We start from the raw sequence: 25335 nt of genomic DNA, 5'->3' as shown, positions 1-25335 counted from the left end.
CTAGGCTGAAGAGTTTCCTTTTCCCTGAAGAGTGAGGGATCCCAGCCCCACACCAGGCTCCGTAGCCCAGAGTACTGGTGCCGGGAAGAGGAGCCCCCACAAAAATTGGCTGTGAAAAACAGTGGGGATTCTGACCATCTAGGTGGGACAGAGGCAGGAGGAAACCCAGACATCCTCTTAAACTGCCCATTCACCCTGGTCTCTGGCAGAGGGACAGTGACTCAGGAGTTCTCAGACATATGGGGAGAGACTGAGTTCTGTGGCTTCAAAGTGAGGACTAGAGAGACAGTTGCCATCTTCCTTATGTAGACCCTTTCTCCCCTGCAGTCAGCAGGTGGGTGCCATCTGTCCTGTGTGGAGCCTTCCCCCACAAGGCCAAATCTGAATCTGAATTGGCCAGGTGAGCTCCATCCTGGTGACTCCCTGGGACCCTGCCCCACCAAACTCATGCAATGCCAGAGGCAATTTCTCAGTGAGTAGCCATCCCTGCCCATATTGCACTCTTTCTTGGGGGTCGGTGAGCCCCAGGTAGGCAGTAGCTATCCTTCGTGTGCCCTGAAACTTTTGCTGAGTACCTCCAGGCTAAGCCCTGGAACCAAACCAAAATCTAAACTAGTGAACACCACTTGGGAGTCCCACCCTGGTGATTCCCTGAGACCCCAATTCACCCAATTTGTGTACCTCATGAGTGTACCTCCATCAGTGGCTGAGACTTACAAAAGCTGGCAGGCAGCAGAAGACCTCAGGGTGTCCTGGGCTTTTTGTGGAGCTGCCTTAGGCCTGGTACTGTTGGCAGTCATCCTTGGTACACAGCGTGGGCTCTCCCATATACCTCCTGGTCTAGCAAAGGCAGCGACCAACCACAGATCCATTTGTACCTCCTACCAGGTAGTCCCTGGCCAGTCACAGGCAGCGGCTGACCTGACCTTATACCAGAGACTTTCCTGAGAGTCTCCAGAACCAATATATGTGGAAGTCGGCTTGAGATCACAGCAGAGTACCACCTAATTAACCCCACAAAGGATACACCCAAAAGGAAATCTCAACAGGCACCAGAACCTGTTGGGATGAATCCTGATCCATGGGGTTAGTCCCCTGCACAGAAGCTCATAAGCTGTGGACAAGGTCAAACCCCACAGCCAATCAGTGTAAGGGACAGTCCCACCCACTGATGTGCCAATAGCAACCAAGTGTCAACTATGACAGGAGCGCACATACAATCCACACAAGGGACACTCCTAGAGCACCTGGCACAGGTGACAAAGGAGATTGTGGCACTGGTTCCCACAGGACACCTACTACATAAGGTGACCTGGCCAAGACTGGGAGATGTAGCAGCTCTACCTAATACATAGAAACAAACACAAAGAGGCAGCCAAAATGAGGAAACAAAAAATACATCCCAAATGAAAGAATATGAGGAAACTCCAGAAAAAGAACTAAATGAAATGGAGGCAAACAACCTACCAGATAGAGTTTAAAACAATGGTTATGAGGATGCTCAAGGAACTTAGAGGAAGAATAGATAAACTCAGTGAGAACTTCAACAAAGAGATAGCAAACTTAAAAAAAAGAACATAGAAACCATAAAAAAGAACCAGCTAGAAATGAAGAACACAATAACTGAAATGAAGAATGCACTAGAAGGAATCACCAGCAGACTAGATGAAGTATGGGATTGAATCAGGGATTTGGAAGACAGGTAGCAGAAAACACCCAATCAGAACAGCAAAAAGAAAAAAGAGTACTGAAAAAATAAGGATAGTTTAAGACACTTCTGGGACATCAGGTGTACCAATATTTACATCATAGAGGTACCAGAAAGAGAAGAGGGAAAGCAAGGTATGGGGACAGAGCCAGGAGTGCAGTTTCTAGGCTCTCGGCCTCACATGGAAAGGTGCTGGCTCGGATAGTAAGTGGCCATCAACTGTGATTGGATGGCCATCAGCTGTGGCTAGTTGGCCGTCAGCTGTAACCAGTGAGCGATTGGCCACTAATATAACTGCCGTGGCTAAGCTAGCAAGCGCGGATTGTGGGTTGTGGATTGCAGAGAGGCGGATTGCAGTTAGCAAGTGAGGTTGGTTGGCAGAGAAGCGGCCGGCAGGTTGCAAATCGTGTGGCTCCTGCTTCCTGTGTCTCCAATCCAGCCGCCAGCGAGACTATAGTGGTATGACTCCCCTATCTGTGGCTCCGTGGCTGTTCCATTTTGGCCTCACCATGTCCTGTGTTCTTATGTGGGGGGTGGGACCAGAGACCCCACATGACACCCTGCATGACACAAGGGATTGAGAACCTGTTTGACAAAATAATGACTGAACACTTTCCTAACCTGGTGAATGAAATAGATACACCAGCCTGGGAAGCACAAAGTCCCAAACAAGAAAAACCCAAACAGGCCCACACCTGGACACATTATAATTAAAACGACAAAGGTTAAACACACAAAATCCTAAAAGCAGCAAAAGAAAGGCAAGTATGTATAGTGCCAGGTGGGTACTAGACCAGTTGGGGGAATCACTGCATAAATTATATAAATACCTAACCACTATGCTGTACACCTGAAACCAATACAAATAATATTGACTGTCAACAATAACTGAAAAAAGTAATTTAAAAAATAAACAGAAAAAAAAATGATTCAAACCAAGGAATCGGTGCAGACTCTCACAAAAGCAAAGGTCTGAATGAATTGGAGAAGGGAAAGAAAAGGGAAAGACTTGTCAGAAGTGTCAGGAACAAACAGGGTTCCCTTTTGTCTTGCCCATGATGGCAAAGTTCTTAATGGAAGACGATGCTAATCAATAGAGCCAGACAGCTGATTTATATAATGGAATCAAGCTGAGATAGTGGTCTTCCTCTGCAGAGTGATGTGAAACCGGAAAAGGTTGCCAGACCGGAATAACCAGGGGACTCCACAAGTATACCTGCCGGTAGGTAGTCCCCCATCAACAAACCACGGGAGAGCTCCAGACAGCAGCCTGCTTGAGCCTGGACGCTGAACAGTGACGGTGGAGCCAGTGCCGCTGCTGTATTTTGCAGCTGCCGCTGCCACTGCCACTGAACAGATACCGCAGCGAGGGCTCTGACCACGAGGCAGGAACTGGGAGCTGGGTCTGGCTGGGAGGGAGGTGGGCCTGACTCATCAAGGGCTGCAAACCCAAACAAACAATCTAGGAAGCAAAAGGAGAGAACAGGTGAACTTAAGCCAAGATATCAGGCAAAGTGGAACTGGAGGAAATATCATTGGTGAGGGAGGACTTCACGAAGAAGCTGTGTAAGCCACTCTCGCAGAATCTGTACGAGTTTATTGAAATAGAGTTCTCATTCCAGGGCAGGTATTACCTTTGCGTGTCAGGTAACCTGTGCTTTCTGTTATCATTTTTAAACATAAATAACCTCAAGATGCTTGGTTGACAGAGGGATATTTTTTTTGTATTTATTTACCTGTATAATAACAGCACAGGTATCTTCTCAGCATAGAACTTAACTAGGCCAAGTTTAAGAATGTGGATTGCACAGAATTTTTTTAAGTGCTGAAATGGAAGACAGCAAAGAGTATTGTATTAAGAATGTTTTGACTAATTGTTCAGAAATGAAACTGGGTATGTACTTTTCCTGATTTGATTCTCTTGTCTCCAATCTTTTATTTAATTCACTTTCATGGCATACTGTTTTACTGTGGAATAACTCATTTTAAAAACTTTAACAGAGCTCTCTGTACATTTGTAAATACATTGGAGAATTCAGTTATACAGCTCCATTTCCAACTAGTCTGAACAACTAGGGAAAAAAAAAGACCTTAAATTTTCATCCAAGGGTTTATTTTGAATAGAGAGATGATCTTTTAAAAATTCTCTCTTGTAGGACGTATGCTCACAGAAATAATACTTTAATGGTAGAAATTAGTTCACGAAGGTGAAGCTTGAAGGTTAAGGGAATGGAATGTTCTCTAAACTATTTAACTAAAAATCAATATTTTCCCCTCATGGTATTAAAATTCATGAAAATTCTCCAAAGGTAGAAATACGCTTTTGCACTTAATTATAACTTGCCTCACCTGTAATTTTTGTGCTGAATTTAGACAGAAATGCTTGGGCCATTATTGAATTTAATATACAGTATCCCCCTGTCCCAATCCATGCCTTTTAATACTACTTTTCAGGGGTTTAGGAGGAAAGGGCTGAGAAACTCTTAGTGCTCATTGTGGACTTTTCTTTGCAGGCACACACCTCAGCATTTTCAGAAACAACTTGTTATTAATTCCCTTCCTGATCATTGGCTTAGAAGAACTTTCTAAAGGTGTCAGAGGGAGTACTGTAAGGGAAGTAAAGTGTCTTTAGAGAGTGCTAAAAATTATTTTAACTAAATTCTATCATTCCTAATAAGTATAATATTCACTCAATAATACAGTGATATATATCTAACACTTTACCCAGCATATTTTGCTATAAATACAAAGTGTAGAGACTTGGCATTTCAGTAAGGGAAAAAAGTTAATCAGACCAGGAAAAGGAAAGAATTCCAAGTATGAAAAAAAGTCAAATGAAACAATTTTAGAAATTGTATTGTATCCTAACCATCAAATCTTAAATTATTTTGACTTATTAGAGATGCTTATTCCAGCATTAACATTTAATAATTCTATACCTATTGTGATCCTACTTTATAGAGCTAATTACTCATCATGTAGCATTAGCATACAAGTATTTTTTTTAAAAAAACTTATAAAAAATAATCACAATAATATTAACAAAAAATCTGGTTGATACCATCACTCAGAGGTTTTTTATATCCTTACTGATTTTTCTTTTCTTGGTCTGGTTGTTATATCAATTACATAAGAGAGGAGTGCTAAATTCTTCAGTTGTGTTTACGGATTCTCTTTCTTTCCTTAGTTACATCACTTTTTGATCCACAAACTTTTAAACTGTTTGTTTGTTTTTCTTTCTTTTTTTTTTTTTTTTTAGGTGTGACCATTTATAATTGTTGTCTTCAGTATTTATTCTTTTATCATTGTGAAATGTTTCTCTATCTCTGGGAAGTCTTATCTTGAAGACTACTTTATCTGATATTAATATAGGTACTCCAGCTTTCTGACAGTTTGCTTGGTATATGAATTTCTGTTTGCTTTCAATTTGCCTTTCTATTTAAAGTGCATCTCTAGTAGACTACATATGGATTTTGCTTTTTCATCCCATCTGACAATCTCTGCCATTTAATTGGAATGCTCAGTCTATTTACATTTAGCTATTGATGTGGTTGGATTTGATTTTCCATTTTGCTTTTCCCCCCCTCATTTGAGATTGGTCTGTAGTTTCCTTCCTTTGGTGCTATTTTTATCAGGTTTGATATCAATGCTATAGTCACTTCAAAAACTCATGTGTTTTTTTTTCTAAAACACTAGTTTTATGAGGCAACTATAACATTAATAATCAAACCCGATAGAGGTACTAAAAAAAGATTATTGTCTTTTGGGTCTGATACATTTTTGAACAATAGTTTATAACTTTCCCCATCTTTAATACAGAAATTGGTTTTAGTTTTCTCTCTCTACTGGAATCAACTTTGTTCAATATTTTTACTAGAAAATTATCCATTTCATCTGTATTTTCAAAATTATTTGTGCCAAGTGTAAAGTAGGCTCTTATGATTTTTAAATGTTCTGTTTCTCTTTGTCTTTTTTACATCTTGTTTTCTCTCCTCTCACACCAACCCCTCTTCCCTTTTTTAATTAGATTAGCTTTTCAGCCTCTCAGCTTCCTCTTCCAGAATTCAGATTCCATTAGGGGCTCACTTTTACAGGTTTCTTCCTTCTTCTGAATTTTGGCCTTTTGATTCTCCACTTTCTTGGTTAATTCCTCAGTGTCACAGCACCGACCTTTCATACTGAGGGTGCCAAAAAAATGTATATACATTTTAAGAAAGGAAAAAAAACTATTAAAATTGTAATAGTATATACCGATAACAAAAGATGAATTCAAGTCATTTTGGACTCCTGCAATTACAAGAGGTGCTCAAAGTGGTTACCATGAGTGTCCAGACACTTCTGATTACTGGGAACTACTGCTCGAGCAACGTTGACCAAAGTGTCCATTTGTATACATTTTTTTGGCACCCCCAGTATTTTGTCCAAAATTGTAGCAAGAGGGTTTGAATTACACTCTGGTATTTTACTGGAAGCAGAACTCCTATGTCTTTTCACAATAAAAAACAAGAGTTCACAGGAATTTTGTGTAAAAAAAAAAAACAACATGTTCAGTCTCCTCAGTGGACAATTCAAACAATGTGTAAATCAATACTACCGGGTTTCGTTCTGACCTATAGGAACCCTTTTATAAAAATGTATATTTGTATCGTAGCGGTTGCCTAGAATTATTTTGTAGTTAATTTCTATTGATCTTTTCCACCACCTCTGTGAAAGTGAAGATATGATAGATAAGAATGCTGATTGGGTCACTGGTAATTCGGATCTTTAACACAGGAAGGAGGTCTGAACCCCAGGCATGTATTTATCTGTTAACCATCACTGTGGAGCTGTCAGTGGATGGAACTCCCTAGAGTCAGTTTACTGACTGTTGAAATCAGATTTCAGAGGTCAAAGAAGTAGAAGATATGTGGAAAGGTAGGTCTGCACAGCAGTTTCGCTTGCTCTTTGGGTAAGACTCTGCCTTTGCCAGGGAATTCTGGTCGAGACATGAGTCACAGGTCCTACCAGTTTCAACACTAACCACCACCTACACACACACACACACACACACACAAAATTAGGATACAGAAATACAGAGGATGCAAAAAAAAAAAGTGTACATATTTTAAGGAAAAAACTATTAAAATCACACTGATGGTAACCACTTTGAGCACCTCTTGTCATTGCAGAAGTCAAATGTGACTACCATTCATCTTTTGTTATCGGTACATATTATTACAATTTTAATACAGTTTTTTCCTTCCTTAAAATCTGTATACATTTTTTTGACACCCTCTGTGGATGTTCTGCTCAGCGTGTTTATGTGTTACAGGACTCCGGGACCCAAAAGGCCCATCTGGAGTCTCACATGTTCTCGGAAGCACTTTATATGTGAGGAGAACTAGAATGTACCCTAAGCACAGGCACCAAGAAGGCTGGGGGTGGGGGAAAGAGCGGAACCTGGCATCCAAACTTGAGGAAGCACAGGGCCTGGAAAATGGTTCCGGAGCCAAGCATCTCTGCAGCAAGAGCTGAACCATGAATAGACATAAGTTAATTTGTTGGTATCAAGTTTCAAACCACTTTTGAAATGCTACTGAACTCTCCTCCAGAGTACAGGAAGTACCTTTTATTCACTTGTTTTCCCACAGCTCCTAGCAGCGGTCACTGTCTGTAAGGGTAGGAAATGAATTAATCACTGCTCTACCAGAGAGAACTTGGTTGAATCTATACTCATTTAGACAAGACATTAGATACTTCATTTTAAGGCTATGTGTAAAACAAAGTTTAAATACTATAATCCCCTTTACCCCGAGTGTTTTCTAATCAACTTTTTCAAACTTCTTCCTTTCTACTGTAACCCAATAAATTGTAGCTCTGCAAAATTTATACCGGCTTTCTTTCAAATGATGTCGTTATGCTGGATTGTATATTTATACACTGTTTTAAAAATTTGGTTAAATGTTATACACTTAATCTTTATTTTTAAAAAATCTGTAGTGGATGCTTATGTGGAATTTTGCAGTATTACTAAATCATGTCCAAATCTGTCACACAATATATATTGTGCAACGTGACAAATTTTAAAAATCATCAATGATGTTTCATTCTATATTTAATAATACAGTAAAGATGTTGTGGGAGATTTTATTCACATAAATTTTTAAATCATAAACAAAGTCATGAATTCAAACAATATCAAAATATATTTTACTTTAAGGCACTACATACAATTTTTTTTAAAGCACACTCATTTCATTTTAATTACACACTATTTTAAGAATCGACAATAAATACGCACTTTCCATCTCATCCCTGTCCTTCATTTGTAGCTTTATGTATTCACAGTGAAGTAAAACCCTCCAAATAAAAGGAATTAAATGCAATCATCTTTAAAGCTTACCAGATATGGGCAAGAGAGGAAGAAATCCAAGAACAATGCTAAGGCACTTTTAATCTTTTAATGTTCCAATAATTTATTTTTAAATTCTTATACCAAGCTTAACGGAACAATAACACAAAGCCTACAGAGCATTGAAAAAAATTGTATTCTATTGCTGTTTACCACAAGAAATTGCATATTACTGACAGCAGCAGAACTTTATAAGTAAATGTAGTAATTCTGAATTCACTCAATGAATAAAAAACACTCAATAAGAAGTTTACCTATTACCTTTGAGTATTGTTGTCATAACCAGTTCAATATTTCCTGGAACCAAATTCTAGCCCCCAGAAAACACAGCAGCATATTAATCAATTATTTAACAAAATACACCAAAACCTTACTGTAAAAGGCAAGCTTTACTAAAAGATACTCTGTGTAGTACAGGATTCATTGGCTTTAACAGTGATAATGTTTTAAAGATACAAATGAATTAACACAAAGGTCAATATAATAACATATAAATGTCTCTTTGATTAAATAAATACTGTTCTTGTCCCATTAACATATACATATATATAATTTACAATTTTAATTAAAGTTAATATTTTGAGAATGGCATGAAAGGCAAGACAAAAAGGTAAATGTCTTTTGTTCAAAGTTCCGACACTGACATCCTATTCCATCCTATATAAAATCTACTCACAGGCTGGATGCCATGTACAGATTTCTGAAACTCATACCTACCAGTCTAGCTAATGCAGTCACTAAAACTCACACCACTCCCAAGGACCAAACTCTACTCAACTAGTATAAAATATCCTATTATTTTTAAAATGTCCACAGCTTTAAATGTGACTGTTCTACTCTTTGTTGTTGTTTTTTAATGGAAATTGAAGTAGAAAGAAATTTTTCTGATTTCATTCAGATCAACTATTAACCTTGAGGATTACTTTTATGTGAGAAAAAAGATCAGAAATAAAATTTGTCAAAAAGCAAAATTGGTCCCATTGGTTTGCTGTTCTTAATACAGTCAACAGTGACCAATAATAGCATGAGCTATTTATGCAGGACGTGGAAGACTTCTCAAGAACCCCAAGTACAATAGGCACTAAATACCAGATCAGGAAATCAGCAGTGACCACGTAGGCTGAATTACATACTTGATGCTGACCCACCACAGTTCTTACCCTTCACAGATAATTAACGTTTAACTGGACTGCCTATTTACTGTAGATTAATTTTGTATCTGCAAAACAGTTTATTTTTGATGGTCAAAACTTTAAAGATCACATATTAATATCAATTGCTTGTCTCAGGTCCTATGTAATGAATGGTTCTTGAACCCATTTTTTCCTCTAACAGATACAATCTAGTCAGCCACACCTCAGTTTCTTCATATTAATTTTGATTATTAGAAGGTACCACCTAGCACTCAGGCTAGGGGATGTCAGGCAATGCTGATAGTTTATTCTACCACTTAACAAATGAATAATGTAAAATATCAAAAGCTGCAAAATTCCATTTTAAATTTAACTACTCTATTGTCTAAAAAGTAAGGCGTAAGAGCCCCAAAGGTGAACATGAAAATCTTTCTTCCTCTTTCTGACTCAATCAAAACCATATTTATAACCAGGTTATAAATATTTCTGCTGCACTGGGAAACCTCTGCTTACAATAAACAAGAGAAAGTTAAAAAGAGTAACAAAAATTTACAAATTTTAAAAATTATAATTTTAACTTGTGAGTTAGAAGAAAGCAAACAAATATGAACTGCAAATATAACCCTTCCTGACTGAGAGTTGTGTTCCATGGGGACGTGGAAGCCTGCCTATGGTCCAGTCTACCTCTGACCGCCTTCTAGAAGTCGCATAAAGTCTGCACGGCCATACATGAAACATACTCGTGCACACACACAACTAAATGACTTACACAAAGGCATTAAGCACAAATAGAAAAACGCACTTTTCTCTATTCTGTTAATTTATTATTAGCAATGACCTTCAAAAGATAAAGCTTTCGAGACTTCAACATCTTAAGGGTCTTAAAGACACCATGGTACAGAGGCTTTGTACCACTTTGTCTTTGTTGGTTTTTTGTTTTTGCGATAGCTTTTCTTAAAATAGTATCTTCATATGCTAGCTCTTTTCTGCCTGGGTAACTGACTTTATTAACCATCACAGAGAATTTCCTAACTCAAGGGTTCACTTGGAATACAAACTCTATTAAATGTAAATATAAAAATATAGGCAACTTTTCCTCTGATACACAAAAATCCACTAATTGCATAAAGATTCCATTGTTTCATTTACAAATATAAAAATTTATTAGAAAGGCATGCTTACTAAATTGTGGCATATTTTCATCTAGAGATGTGTTAAATCTTCATTGCAAAAAGAAAAAAAGACAGAGGCAGTATTTTTCTTAAAAAATGTTTCCAGTTAGAGAAATAGTTGGTGTTAACTAATGATTTACTAGCAATTTTTACTATAGTCAGGGTGTTGTTTTTTTCTTCTTCTTCTTTTTGTATTACCTAACAATGCACCAAAACAAAACGCAAGGGAAAACAAAACACTTAATTTTCGCATGCTTGGTATAAAGTCTTTGTCATTCAAAGTATACTTTTTCATAGTTATCACACCTTGGGTCTATCCTTGGTTTTGTGACTAAGCAAAGATACTTTGTCTAAACCCCAGCATGTATTAGTCAATTAAAGGATCGTCATCTTCTTGTAGCTGAAGCCGGGAAAATGGCTGTGGGACAGACAGTCTATTCTGCATGATTATCATGAGACATGTTAGAATGGTTAAGACTAAGAGCGCACCAATAACAATTCCAATGGCTTCCGGCAGTTTAATGCACCATTGGTCCACTAACAAACACTTAGTATGACCAAAGGTTCCATTATTGGGATGTGGTTTTAATCCCAGGATGTGGCACATCATTGGATAAATATCCACATTGTTAATTGTGCTGTGCTTGTAGCCTTTGTGAAATGCAGGACCGTGGGCAGCCAGAAATGGATGCATACTAGGCAGAGAATTATCATAGCCATGGTCACCTACTGAGAAAGAACAAAATAATGTTAGTAAATGAGATCAGTCCATTACAAAACAACTTGCTTTAAGTGTCAATATACTAGAGTCTTGCCAGTGTAACTCCCATCATTAGAATTCTGATTAGTTGGACCAGTCAGGGGTCAGAAATAACATTTTCTATTTTCTTCAACTCAGCCATGTTCCCTATTTCATACACATCCCCCTTTTCCCGGTTGGTCATGGCTTCAGATTTTAAAACTATTTTTCCATCTGATGTAATTACCTTTCAGTCTTAGCCCCACCTATTTCACCTGTTACTCTCCAGCACTGTTTGCAAAAACCCACTGCAAACAGCACCAGTGATAAAAAAAGTGGTCTGGCTGAGAGTCCCGACTACTGGGGAGGGCAGAAATGAGTAAACCTGTGAATGGCGGAGAAGTGAATCTGCAGACTTACCTATGTCATTGCTCCTGTGATAAGAATAATATACTACTTCCTGCTTTATTGACAGTTAATGAGCATCTCAATATCTGGGGGGCTGGGTAACTGAGAAAGTTACAGACGGGATTCTTGTATTGAGTCTAACCAGATGCTCCAACTTGTAACACCAGTAAAAGTCTAACTCAAAGAAAAACGTGATGGTCCCAGATAGAATTCCAATACCAGATTCTCAAATTTTAGCTTTATTTTAACAAATATTGCCTTTTAATGTACACCATTTGCACTTAATAAGCTCCCACTATCATATAAAGTACAGGGACTGAGTGATGAATGTATTGGTGTTTGTTATATTATTCTTTAATTGTATGTTTAAAATATTTCATAATAAAAATAATAACACGTGATCAATATAATAAAAAGCAGAATATAACACTATATATAGATATGATTTCAATAATATAAAAATATACAAGTATATGTAATAGAAAAAAAGATTAGAAGGGGAAAGACCTCCGACAATTAATATTTGTCCCTCTATATCAAGAGATTATAGTTTTTGTTCTCTTTTCTCAACTTTTGTTCTCTTTTCTCAACTTTTCCACAATAGGTATGTAACATAAATATAAATAATGTATAATTCCATTAACCCTCAGTCTTATTCTTGCCTGATGTTTCTGAATTGCTACAGATCAAGGATCTGCAGACCACAGCCCCGGGGTAAAACCAGCCCCCCACCTGCTTTTGTAAACAAGCTTCATCAGAAAACCCTGTGTCAGTTTGCTTACATGTTGTCTCAGGCTGTTTCCACCACTATAAAGGCAGACTTGAGTGGCTAAGACAGAGACCAGCTGGCCCACAAAGCCTAAAATATTTACGACCTGGCCTTTTACAGAAAGTTTTTGTACCCTTGCTATTGATTACAAAATAAGATCTTTTTAAAAAAGTATTCAAATTGAATGTAACATACGGATAAATAAGCTGCTTTCAAGGAAGACCTGTAACTTTCCCCTATACATTTCCTCACTTTTAGAGGAGCCTTTGATACATCTATTTTGTTTACATTAGATATTTGTTTGCTTACTTTCTGGTTCTTGCCAAATATTCTAAATAGCTGTGGCACTCAGGTAAATGATTTCATCATTGGGGAAAGACTCAGGGCTCCTTGGACAATTTGTTTTTAATATAAAACAATAAAGAGAAATTTGAACTAGTTAATCTCTCCTCTTTCACTGTTTCTTTACCTCTCTCTCTTTTATTTCTTTGTTTCCTTACTTTCATTCTCTACAAATCAAGAGAACCAGTCTTGAAAGTGACTGAGCTTAACTGCAGCTTTGGTAAGAAAGTGAAACTACACCTTCAGCCTCAGTGTCACCCACCCTTCTAATCTAAGGGCAAAATTGTGGTTCCTGTAAATTGCTATCAAATGAAAGCCTGAGAATGGAATGAAGACCCGACAATCATTAGTTCAACTGGAAATGGAATTAATTTACTGTGTCAACATCTCTCAAAGTATCTTCTTAACAGAGCAGTATCACAATGCATGATTTATCCCTAGGACACACAAAACTCTCCTAATACTTACATTTTGGTGATGATTTATTTAGCATAATTGTCCAGCCTTCGTCTGCAACCAGAACAACAGGCTGAATTCGATCATTATGTTGGTAATGAAATCTGGCAGGAATATCCTCTTTGAGATAAACATTCAGGTGAGAGCTACAGTTTTTCAGTTTGTTATAAACCTCTGTTTTATCTGGGAGAAAAAGGAAATAATAAAGGGAAAAAGTCATGGTTAACTGATAATGAAAAAAATACTTCTAACTAGAATAACTGGAAAAAAGTCCTGAACAGTATCATCTAGCTATTAAATCGCTTTAAATTCTTTAAAAAAAGAAAGAAAGAAAAAAGAGCAATAATAATCATGTGACAGTGTTGGGAGATAAATCCCCCCTCCCCCCACACACACACTCTTTTTTCAAAGCATTCACGTATCTCTTTTTTCATTTTGTTATTCCTGGTGAACCTTTTATACAAAGGGGACAGTTTTCACATCTAGCTTCCTAAACAAAAATAAACTAGTTATACATTACTACTAATTACTAATTCTAAGATCAGTAGACAAAAGGTATATCTCACACAAAAATCCAAGGAGTTTTATAAGGATAAAAATTTCCGTTTTCTATTAGTATGAATAATTACCAAATATATCAAAAAGCAAAGAAATAATCACTTTGAACCAAAACCTTAAACTAATTGCTTAAAAGCTTGTAAATTAGGGGGAACAACATATAATACCACTCTGAATCAGTGTAAGAATGCATGGTCCTGAACTACAAAAGCCAGAGCTTTATTCTTTTACAAAACCCTCCTTCCTCAATCCATTGCCCCATTCAAATATCCCTTGGCTATAAGTTTACTTACTTATTTTGGGAAGTATCGCAGCAACTGGGGTCAAATCTATAAGAGTATAATCTGAACGATTGATGCAGAGATCCAAGTTTATCAGTCTGTCCTTAGAACACTGGGTCATCCCATGATCACTTGTAATGATTACATTAAGATTTTCCCACAAGCCTAACATCTTGAGTTTGTGGACCAGGTCACCAATCAGGTCATCTATTTCTTTCAATACTCTGCGCATGTTGTCTTTATCTTCGGGGCCATATTTATGTCCACTTGCATCTGGTTCTTCCCAATAGAGTGTTGCAAAGGTGACTGGTGGGCTCGAATTGCTCAGCCACATGGTGATATTATTTAGTCTCTCCTCAAATGACACTGAGGAGTTGTAATTCATAAAATAGGAAGGTGTGGTATTGCGGATGGGTATATCCGTACCCGGCCACATAGCAGCGGCACTTGACCTATTTTCCTGAAGCTGATTGGTCACCCAAATTGGTACTGCCTCGTTCCACCAAAAAGGATCCTTATAATTCATGTCAGAAAAATGTTTCCCTGTGATGACATCATACATGGAATTGGCCACAATGCCATGGCTTTCTTCATACAAGCCTGTCACTATGCTGTAGTGGTTTGGAAATGTTTTAGTGATGAAAACATTTTTAACATGCTCTACCAAGACACCTTCTTTGATAAAATTCTGGAGATGAGGAAATTCATAGTTCTGTAGATAGTCAGCTCTGAAGCCATCAAAGGACACCAAAAGTAACTTCGGTGGCAAACTGTAGGAAGAGTTACCTCTACACGCAGTTATAAGTCCAGAAAATAAAAGTATTACTAATAACTTCATAATGAACGTGTTGAAGGAGAATGATCAGGGTTCCTAAAATATAAAAATACAATTTATAAGTAGTAATACTATTTGACTTGGGTTAGGTTTCAAAAGTTTAGCCATCAAGAGAAGAGAACCAATATCTATAAACTTTTTATATCCCAGTTTTTAACTACATCAACTGAAAAATTAAATAATATCATTTACCGAAAGATAACTGAATAAAACAAAAATTGGAAAAACTAAACATTGCCTTTACTTGTCCAATGTCCAATGTCCTATTTACAGACATCCTCCCCCATCCTCCATGCTCTGAAGGGGAAACGGGCCATTCTCATCCACCACATAAATACTCGCGTGTGGCGGCCTTTCTCATCTGCAGCAGCAGACATTAAGCTTCATAAGAACAGATGAAGAAACAAAAATTATCCTTTTGCGCAAAACAGAAACAATGCCAAGCTTTTAGAGGCTCCCGAGAGAGCGATTATTTTTCTAGTTTAATGACCGGTACCACAGAAATAGGCGGTGGAAATTCTACCCTGTTGGTTCATCACCAGTTCTTGTTGAAAAAATTGGCATACCAAAGGAGAGTAAGAAAGAAATATTATTTGAGAGAAAGGTCCCACCTCAGCCTGTAGCTACACCATAGTCACAGAAAGCTGACAGACACACAAAGCCTCCCATAACAGAAGTTACTGCCACAGTAACTTCTGAAGAAATCCAACAGCTGTGGAAATGAATTTCATCAGCATATCCCTCTTAAACATCCCGTTTACTGTCAAAGACATAACTATTCTACCTGATAAGCCAGGCTCAGAGCGCTCCCTGATTTTTCATTCTTTTTCAGCAATCCATGGATTACAATAAATCTCTTTGCCTGCAGTCTCCATCTTTTTTGGCCGCTAAGAAAATAGCACATGTGATTTATATAGAATGCTTCGCTGTAGGTGGGCAGGAGACCTCTTCCACCATAACGAGAGGAGAAGCAAAGGAGTGAGCTAACAGATTCGAGGGCTGAAGGTGAAGGGAGCTGCATTCTCTGACTTGCAAGAGGCAGTAGGGTCACTTACTGAGAAGGAATGGGGTGGTGAAAAAGCCGGGGCTTTAGGAACAGAAAAATGGCCAAGCGGAGAATGGGAGAGAGTACAAGGAAACAGTAGGACTGGTGGTCAATGATGACAGCCGGTGCCATGAAGCTTTAGAGTGACACTGTCGATGGGTTTTCTCTAGCAATTCAGTGGCCCTGGCACAGGCATGAACAAAACAGGCAGCTGATCCTACCTGGGCTTGAAATTCTGCCAGAAACTGAAGTATGATTAAGGAAGTATCTCAAGAGTGGCTGACTTTGAGCTGCAGCATCTAAACTGAAAGTACAATAGATGCAAGAAGTGGAAAGGTTTTTAGATTAGAGACTCTACTGAAGTCAAAGAACTGGCATTTTAAAAGTAACTTTCAGTGAAAGTTGCAAGGATGAGTGCTTGCAGGCAGAGTGACGTGAATGCATTCTTTGTTTCAGGTAAGAAGACTCAAGGTGTGGCCATGGGGGGAGGCACCTAGATGTCCCAGGTATAAGCAGCAGCGACTTAACTAATATGACGATTAAGTTCACATGTCATGTATTGCGGCCCTTCTTTCTCATTAGACTGTAACTACTTGAAGCAGAGCCTTTTTTTTCTTTCAAACATACTTCCTAGATGATCCGTGTACATGTAGTCATTCAAACACTCAGTGATTGAAGCCATGACCCTCTGAACACCAGGGACTTAAAATTTTGAAGACCAAAGGCACAGAACCTTGCTTGTGAGGATCTTTGGGTCTGGAAAATCTCTAGCATGTTAACCTGAGATGGGCAGCCTTCTGAGCGCGGGGCATGGATCATCTGTGGCTCGTGCCATCCAAGAAAGCAAAGGCAGTACAGAATAACAAAAACCACCTCTCCAAAGAAAGGAGTGACAACTTTCATCAGTACAAGAGACATACTTTGCATTGACGCAGCCTGTCACATCTCAGCAATTTCACCTGTCAAGAATCTAGACAGCAGTACTTCTCTTTTCATTCAGTATTTCGTGCCCCCTCACCTAGTATTTATGCAGAACTCATTTCCTCCCTTGGGCAGTCACAACTGGGTTCAGTCAGACAATAACACCAGGCAGGCTCTGCCCGAGGTTCCAGTGATCTTAGAACTCGTGCGGAGGGCACACAGATTGCCATGAAAGCTTGGATTGGGCAGATACCTGGTTTCTTTCTGAGAATAGCTACTTCCCCGTACCAGAGGCCCAAACACAGGACTGGTTCTTCTCAAGAATGGTTATTTCCCTCTAAGAACCCTCAGCTTCTCTTCCTTCTTTCAGAACACTCTGGGTATTGCCTAGTTCTGTAAGACCCTTGAATAAATCTTCATCATTTATTTTTAGTCAAAGCCTGCTGATTCACGTATGCTCGGCAGACAACCAAAATTAGGAGCTAAAACTATATATTTTTTAAAAAACTCTTAGAAGAAAATACAGGAGTAAATCTTTAGACCTTGGGTAGGCAAAGTCTTCTTAGATACAGCACCAAAAGCATGAGTGACAAAAAAGAAAGAATAAATTTGACTTCCTTGAAATTAAAAACTTGGGTGTTTCAAAGGATACCATAGAGAAAAAGGAAAAAAAACCCACAGAATGGGAGAAAATATTTGCAAATCATATATCTGATAAGGGAGTTGTATCTAGAATATATATACAAAACTATAACAACTCAATAATAAAAAGTCAAATAATGCAATTAAAAAAATGAGCAAAGAATCAGAAAAAAAAAAACACTTCCCCAAATAAGTACATGAAAAGATGTTCAACAAATAAGTACATGAAAAGATGTTCAACATCATTCGTAGTCAGGGAAATGCAGATCAAAATCACAATGAGACACCACTTCACACCCACTGGGATGGATGCAGTCATCAGAAACACAGATAATAGCAAGTGTCCACAAGAATATGGAGAAACTGAAACTTTTATGCACTGCTGGCAAGAATATAAAATGGTGCAGACACTTAGAAAACATTTTACATTTTGGCAGTTCTTCAAAAGAAACATATGACCCAGTAATCACATGACCCAGCAATTCTACTACTAGGTATATGCCCAAGCGAAATTAAAACATATGTCCACACGAAAACTTGTACACAAATATTCACAGTAGTATTATTCCTAAGATCCAAGAAACAGAAACAATTCAAATGTCCATCAAGTGGTAAATGGACAAAGAAAAATAAAATAAAATGTAGCATATCACACAGTGGAATATTATTTGGCAATAAAATGGAATGAAATGCTAATATATGCTACAACTTGAATAAAACTTGAAACATTATGCTAAGTGAAAGAAGGCGGTCACAAAAGATCACTTATTATATCATTCTATGTAGATAACATGACTAGAATAGGCAAATGTATAGAAATGGAAAGTACATTAGTAGTTGCCTGGAGCAAAGGGTTGGGGAAAAATGAGGGATAAATGCCAATAGGTGTGAGGTTTCTTTTTGGGGTGATAAAAGTGTTCTCAAATTGCTTGTGGTAATATTGCACAACTCTGTAATATATTATTTTACACTTTAAATGAGTGAATTGGATGTGAATTACATGTCTATAAACCAATTATTTATATAGTAGAGGGAAATTTATAATCTTAAAAGCATTGGAAATGCTATGACACAAAACAGGAAACATCTCTAAAGTGTCATTTTACCTCAAAAATGATGTGAAATTTGTACTTCATAATACAGACTTGGGTGTTTCAATGTGAAAATATTTTACACCACTTCCCATATGCAAAATAATAAACAAAAGCCTGGGTACGCCTCTCTCTCACACAAAATACATACAAATGAAAGTCTTTCTTCCCCAAATCTTGAGTAAAAAGGATGCTCAAGGTGCATATGCTCTCCATCCTGGGGTCAGTAGTCCCTTAACTCACTACTGGATCCAAGTGCCCCAGTCCTCGTCCCCAGGATTAGAAGCACAGACAAAGCAGAAAGATTATAGGCTCTGAAAACACACAGATCCCAGAATTTGAGCTCACACTTAGTAGATGGACGATCTTAGGCAGATCTAACTTTTCCCAGATTCAGTATCTTTTGTGTGTAAAATGGGGAAGTATAAAGTGTTACAGAAGGGACCCTCAAATACAGTTTCCTTGTATCCCTTCTAGTTACAAAGCTGTTACATTACATAAAAATGTCTGTACTATGATAGGCAGAATGATATTATTGTGAAACAAAATAACTAGAAAGAATGTAACCCCTTCTTTTTACCTATGATAAAGTGGAAGTTTGGTGGTGGCCCAAGTTCAGAAAGAAACTAGTAGCTTTGCTGTGTTCTTACTTATTTCACATCCTCAACAAATTTATGAGTCTAGTAGCAGCAAGTTAACAAGTCTAGTAATAAACTCCAAACTATTAACAGAATTTTTCTGCCAGAATATCTTTCATTAGCAAGTGCCTGAATTTCTATATCTACCACATTGTTTCACTTAACAGAGTGTTAAACTATCAACAAAACACCAGTGAGAAGTTGTCAAGTAGCTTTCAAGGAATGAAAATCGCAAGTCATTATATTAGAAAACATGAGGAAGCATACTGTAATTTTTCAAACAAACAAAAAAAACTATATAAAAGGGGGAAACAAAAAAGCAGACTCATCTGGACTACATCCAAATATCCCAAGGGGAACCAGAAGTAGTTGGTAGTCTTCTTCATGTCAGGGGACAAAACACTCCACCTGGCCTGGGATGGCTTTCTCATCTGGATGAAATGCACGTCAGGTAATTCTCACCGGCATTCTTAGCCCATGTGAAGCTGAGACAGTATAACAGTTACAAGATATAGTGAAAGATATTTGTCACCATTAGCATGCCATCTGCTCCGTAATACGATAGCTTTATTCTAAGCGCTTCACAAAATATTATTTATAATGAAACTCATACAGCTTTAAAACAGCATTATTGTCTATGCCCATAGATAACTTAAGTGGTTTCCTTTCTATTATTTTCTTAATATTCTAAGGAAATAATATAACTACTCTTTAAAAGAATTTGTCTTTTCTAGGATTCTGAATTATTCTCCAATTTTTCAGAGCACGCAGAATTATCAAGCAAGTATGTTCAAAACAGCTAGTTATATTGCTTTTGTACACTGTAAAATACCACCACCCCAGGTACTCATTTTGCTTTCATCAAAATTTCTCCCAAATATTTCATAGCTAATTTAAAAGCAAGGTGGGGAGGATATTTATATGAAATAAATTGCCTGGAACAACCTTTGGGGGAAAAGGAAAAGAAAGAAAAGAAAATCATAATATAAAAACAAGCAGGTGACTTCCTACAGTACTTGTCCAGTTTTCAGGCTTAGGTGCACCAGCTCGCCTGGTGGTGAAGCAAAAACCCTTCTGGACTCAAACCTGGTATAAACCCGAATCTGCCTGCCCCTGCCTGTACAACCCTGGTCACAGCACTTCATTTCTCCGAGCCTGACTTTCTTTATTTGTATAGTGGGATATTATTATCTTATAGGGTTGTTGTGCCCAGAAAAGGAAGTGTTTTGTTTGCAAAGTGCTTAACACAGTGTCCGGCTCTTAAGCAGCCCTTAGATGTTACCTTTATTGTTTGGTTTTCTGGGAAATTTCGTTTATAAATTGGATTATATAATTACCATAAACTCTAATCTAATATTCAGACAGATGCATGTTGATGCCTTCGACAGTGTTTTGGGTTTGTTTTTTGATTTTCGTTTTTTTTTTGTTGTTTTTTTTTTCAATCAAACGCCCACCCCGCCGGCCTGTCGCCCCTCATTGTCACCCTCACCCACCTTCGCCCCCACGAAGTTGGTGTTGAGCCAACTTTCGCCTCTGGACCCTTCACACCGCAGCCTTCCCAGCCCAGCCCCACCTGCCCCACCTGCTCGCTTGTCTCTCCGCTTCCCACGCCGCCCTGCTCCTTTCCCACGGCCGCCGGCCCCCCTGCCGCGCCGGTCCCGTCGCGGACGTCCCCGCCGGCGCCCCACGATGTGTTGTGGGGGAGGGCGGGAGAGAAGGAGGGTGTTGCTCACCACCTTTATTTTCAAAGCCCCTCATGCGTGAGACGAGGGTGGCATGTCCCTCCAGAACGCCGTGCGCGCGAGTCTCACACTCACCCGCTGCCACCGCCGCCGCTCGGAAGCCGGCGCTCGCGGAACCCGGCGCCGGATCGTGGGTGTCCGGGGCGAGGGCGACGTGCAGGGCCCGCGACCAGGCTCAGACCTTCGCGAGGCGCCTGCGCAATAGCGGGCACCCCGCCGCCGTTAACACCCCTAACCTCCTGCAGATCTGCGCTGCTGGGGGTGCTGCGGAGCCTGCGCAGCTGCCCGGCGCGCGACAGCGGAACTGGCTACCCGCTGGTGGGGAACGGGCCGTGGAGTCTGAGACGTGACCTCGGATTGGATGCTGGACCCGCGTTACATGTAACTCCTTTTCCGATTGGTTAGATTCAGGTACCACCTGCGGACAGCTGCTTTGGTGGAGTAGAACTTGGACATGGGAGAAGAGGTTTTGTTCTTTTCTCCCACCATGGCCCTTGCATATCATCGTAGGACTGAGTGTCCTTCAGGGGACCTGAAACGAAGTGAGTCCCAGAAAGGCCCTGGCTGTTTCCAAGTCCACACCTATCTATCTGCACTCCCATTTTTACCCTTAGTTAATGTACAACCTGCGGCTTAGGTGTCCCCAGGAAAAAAGACTGGCTGTACCAGGTAGCCAGTATTTCTCACGTAGCTTCAGCTAGTTCCAGTGAGCTGGGATAAATACAATGTGGTTCCACCATTGCAGTATTTGTCTGTCTTAACTTTAGAAGTGAGCACTTTTGCACGAGAAGTTGAGTAGTAGGCAGTTTTCCAGTAAGATTACAAGAAACACAAACACAGACCTTGCAGTATGGAACTAGTAATGGGTACCAGTGTAGAAATGGGCACTTCTTTTTTTCTTTTTTTTTTTTTTTTTCAGAAATGGCCAATGGCTTTTTTGTTGTTGTTGTTGTTTTGTTTTGTTTTGTTTTGTTTTTATTGGGAAAGGGGAACAGGACTTTATTGGGGAACAGTGTGTGTACTTCTGGGACTTTTCCAAGTCAAGTTGTTGTCCTTTCAGTCTTAGTTGTGGAGGATGCAGCTCAACTCCAGGTTCAGTTGCGTTGTTAGTTGCAGGGGGCACAGCCCACCATCCCTTGCAGGAGTCAAGGAGTCAAACTGGCAACCTTGTGATTGAGAGCCCACACTCTAACCAACTGAGCAAACCATCTGCCCCGAAATGGGCACTTCTTTTGACAGGTGTATATGGGATTGGGCGCCTCCCTTTAATTGGAAGGGTAGTCAGCCAAATGTAACTTTAAGCTTACTAGTAGCAAGAGAAATTACCAAATAGGAATAGATTTGTTTGTTAACATTTGGGTTACTCAGGTACACTTGGCAAAGAGCAGATAGTATCTTTCTCCTCTTTGTATGTACAGTGCCGAACACAGACCTGACATAGAAAAAGTACTTACTAAATGATTACTGAATTTAATGGAATGTTGTGAGGTGCTCTGGATTCATTATCCCCATAAAATGTGAGCTCCAAGAGGACATTTTCTTTCCTGTTCACTACTGGAACACCAGTAGGTGCTTAAAAACGTACCATTAAATGAGTTAAGAATATTAGTTATTTGTAATATTTTCAGGTGTTAACAGATGTAAACCCACTACTTGGGTTATTAATCTGCAATAGTGGACATTAGAAATCAAGGTCTGATGTGGGCCCCACGTGTCTGAGCTGTAGAGCTTAGCCATCATCAAGACCCCAGAGTCTGGAGGCAGCTCTAGACACAATTTGGGACTGTTTGTAATCTGTTGATTACTAGTTTGTACCTTCATCATTTAATCGCAGTGTCAAGCCTCAAGGCGGGCCTGTGCACTGATAAATTGGGGCATCTTCCATCCCCAGGCTGCCAGAGCTGGAAGGATGGCAGAGGCCATGTGGTCCAATCCATAGCATCTGCCAGATCTGAGTTTGACTAGTCTCTCTGCCAATAGGTAGCTGAGTAGTCTTGGGCCATTATTTCAACCTATTTGAGCCTCCATTTCCTCATCTGAAAAATGGACCCTCTTACAGTACCGTGTTTCCCCGAAAATAAGACCTAGCTGGACAATCAGCTCTAATGCACCTTTTGGAGCAAAAATTAATATAAGACCTGGTCTTATTTTACTATTTTACTTATTGTACTTATACTATTTTACATATAATACTTTATAGTAAAATAAGACCGGGTCTTATATAATATAATATAATACTGGGTCTTATATTAATTTTTGCTCCAAAAGATGCATTAGAGCTGATTGTCCAGCTAGGTCTTATTTTCGGGGAAACGGTACCAGCTTCTTACAGTTATTGTCAAATAAGTGAGATAAAGCAAGTAAAGAACTCAACACAATGTCTGACACATGGTAAGCCATTATTATCACTATGAAATGTTTCTTAACCTGAACAGTGGCCAGGGGAAGGCTGAGTTCTGGGGAATTTACATAATGTCCAATTTAGTAAAGCAAATATTCTGGCATTTGGGGCATATGGCTATGCGTATTCTGCTTGTTCATTCACTAGATTTATGATGGTTTAAAGAGTAGACAAAATCAACTGCCGTGTAGGTCAGATGTGTAGTGGAGACAGCAGCTAGATGGGGGCATCAGAAAATAATGGTTCTCTTTATACAATGCCACTGCCCCTATCCAAGTGACGAGGTCCGATCAGGGAGTCCTATGCAGTCTGGTCTCCTTCTTACAGATTAAGTGGTTGTGAACAGATGGAGAAAAATGATTCATGAGGATCCTTTGGCACCAAGTTTCTATCATCCTCCAAATATTTACCATTTCAACCACAAGTGGAAACCTGTTTCAGATGGGTTTAAATAAGAATGATATTTAGAATCTTGTTAAACAGGAAGTCCAGAGGTAGGGCAGGCTTCTGGACTGGTTTGATTAGCATCGCAACAATGTCACCCTGTACTGGGTTCTTTCTAACTTTCTATCTTGCTATTGACAGAGTTGGCTTCTGGTTCCTTTGTGTTAGAAATTGAAATGATGTAGAAGGAAATCTAAACACACATTTGCAAATAAATGTGCCCAGAGCAAATGGACTTGACTAAATTAACAGAAATTAAGTACAGCTGGAGTCTTTGCCGCATGGCCAATGTCGGGTTTGGAAGTAGCATGTTAGAAGCACTTTCTTCCCCCTTCCTCATTAACTAGACTCAAAATTTAGTGTTTATTCATTAATGGAAATAGTAAATATTTTTTTAACTATATCTTATTTTCAAGATCGAGAAATAGCTCTTTATGCAATTATTTCTCTTTTAAACTCCTAGTTATGATGCATCACTCATTGCTGACAGAAGTTAGAGGTCACGGGAAAAAAGTTTCAGAGCAAAAGCCACACCCTGCCAATTCCTGTCTACTGCTCAGAAAAACAATTCTTGTCCACTGCTCAGCTCTGATTAAATAACAAAACTGAAACTACTGAATCAAATTTCAAATCACTGCTTGGGGATTTTAAGTTTTACGTTTTAATATATATTAGATGTTAATGTACAGAAAATAATACAGATTTTATCTTAAATATAAAGAGGGGAAAGGAGCTTAGGAATCATAGTAGTTTAGGGATTTTTAAAGTTCGTTTAACAAAAACTCCACCCACTCCATTTTCAGCAATACTACATTTGAGTAATCTCAATTAAGTAAGCTTGTAAAATATTTTTAAATGCTTCTGTTAAAAGTGATTCTATATTATCCACCATGAACTATGTAGTGTTAGCCTTTCTTCACTCTAAAGGAAGTTTTTCAAATATTTAATAAAGTTGTACGAGAAAAAGTATAAATTCCTTTGAGCTTTCCTATGTGGAAAGCAACGGGCTCAATTTTTCAAAAGATACAAAAATAAATAAGATTCAGTCCCTGCCCTCAAGGTGCCTTTAATCTAGAAAGTTAAATGGAGAGACATCATCATTCTATTGCTTTTTCCTGCCCAGAATTCATTTTCTCTTCTTCTAGTGGCTCCCCTAGGAAACCATCCCGTTTTCATTCTTAGTCATGGAAGTTATATGGGGCCAAACACAACTTCCCTCAGCTCCATCATGGACTCGTAAGGTAACCGATTATCCTGGTTTGCCCTGAACTGAGGGATTTTCTGGGACATGGGACTTCTAGTGCTGAAAACAGAAAAGTCCTAGGCAAATTGGGATGAGCTGGTCACACTTACTCTGATCCAAGCCCAACCTGGTACAGCCAATTCCATTTCCTTGACAACAGGAATTGCTTCTGTGATGGAGACATACCCCAGGCTAGATCCACACCTTTGTTGAAACTTTTATTGAAACAGTTGAGAAAGGTTCTGTCTTTCAGCAGCAGCAGCTAAATAGGTAGAACATAAGCCTGTAACGGTTGGCGATCATCATTGCGTCTATAAAGAAAGAGTCTATCTGGGAATGAAACCAACACAGAGAAAGCAGAGCCAAGAGATGGAGC

At 38.9% G+C, this 25335-nt stretch overlaps 1 protein-coding gene across 3 annotated transcripts; it reads right to left on the bottom strand.

Annotated features, from left to right (window-relative positions):
- Nucleotides 1-8134: 8134 nt before the first annotated feature.
- ENPP4 (ectonucleotide pyrophosphatase/phosphodiesterase 4) lies at nt 8135-21168 on the bottom strand. Of its 3 annotated transcripts, XM_074333032.1 has the most exons (5): nt 20947-21168; nt 19538-19614; nt 13970-14828; nt 13131-13301; nt 9260-11133 (listed from the first exon to the last, which is right to left on the bottom strand). In XM_074333032.1, exons 3-5 carry the CDS (start codon nt 14793-14795, stop codon nt 10772-10774), a joined length of 1359 nt encoding a protein of 452 aa, XP_074189133.1. In that variant the 5' UTR covers nt 14796-14828; nt 19538-19614; nt 20947-21168; the 3' UTR covers nt 9260-10771. The 3 variants fall into 3 exon arrangements, with proteins under 3 accessions (XP_019590286.2, XP_074189133.1, XP_019590287.2); XM_019734727.2 differs by lacking the exon at nt 19538-19614 and having other exon boundaries at nt 8135-11133; nt 20947-21154; XM_019734728.2 differs by lacking the exon at nt 19538-19614 and having other exon boundaries at nt 20712-21048.
- Nucleotides 21169-25335: the final 4167 nt, after the last annotated feature.

This window comes from Rhinolophus sinicus, linkage group LG05 (assembly GCF_036562045.2).
Source record: "Rhinolophus sinicus isolate RSC01 linkage group LG05, ASM3656204v1, whole genome shotgun sequence".
Taxonomy (NCBI): domain Eukaryota; kingdom Metazoa; phylum Chordata; class Mammalia; order Chiroptera; family Rhinolophidae; genus Rhinolophus; species Rhinolophus sinicus.
This window is presented reverse-complemented; position numbering and strand designations above follow the sequence as displayed.

What these genes read in the sequence shown, in the direction of transcription:
- ENPP4 (XM_074333032.1), bottom strand. Translation starts at nt 14,795, where the DNA reads ATGAAGTTATTAGTAATACTTTTATTTTCTGGACTTATAACTGCGTGT. An exon ending in TGCGATACTTCCCAAAATAA is followed by an intron (nt 13,302 to 13,969) that starts GTAAGTAAACTT and finishes TTTTTCTCCCAG; the next exon opens with ATAAAACAGAGGTTTATAAC. An exon ending in AAATAAATCATCACCAAAAT is followed by an intron (nt 11,134 to 13,130) that starts GTAAGTATTAGG and finishes GTTCTTTCTCAG; the next exon opens with TAGGTGACCATGGCTATGAT.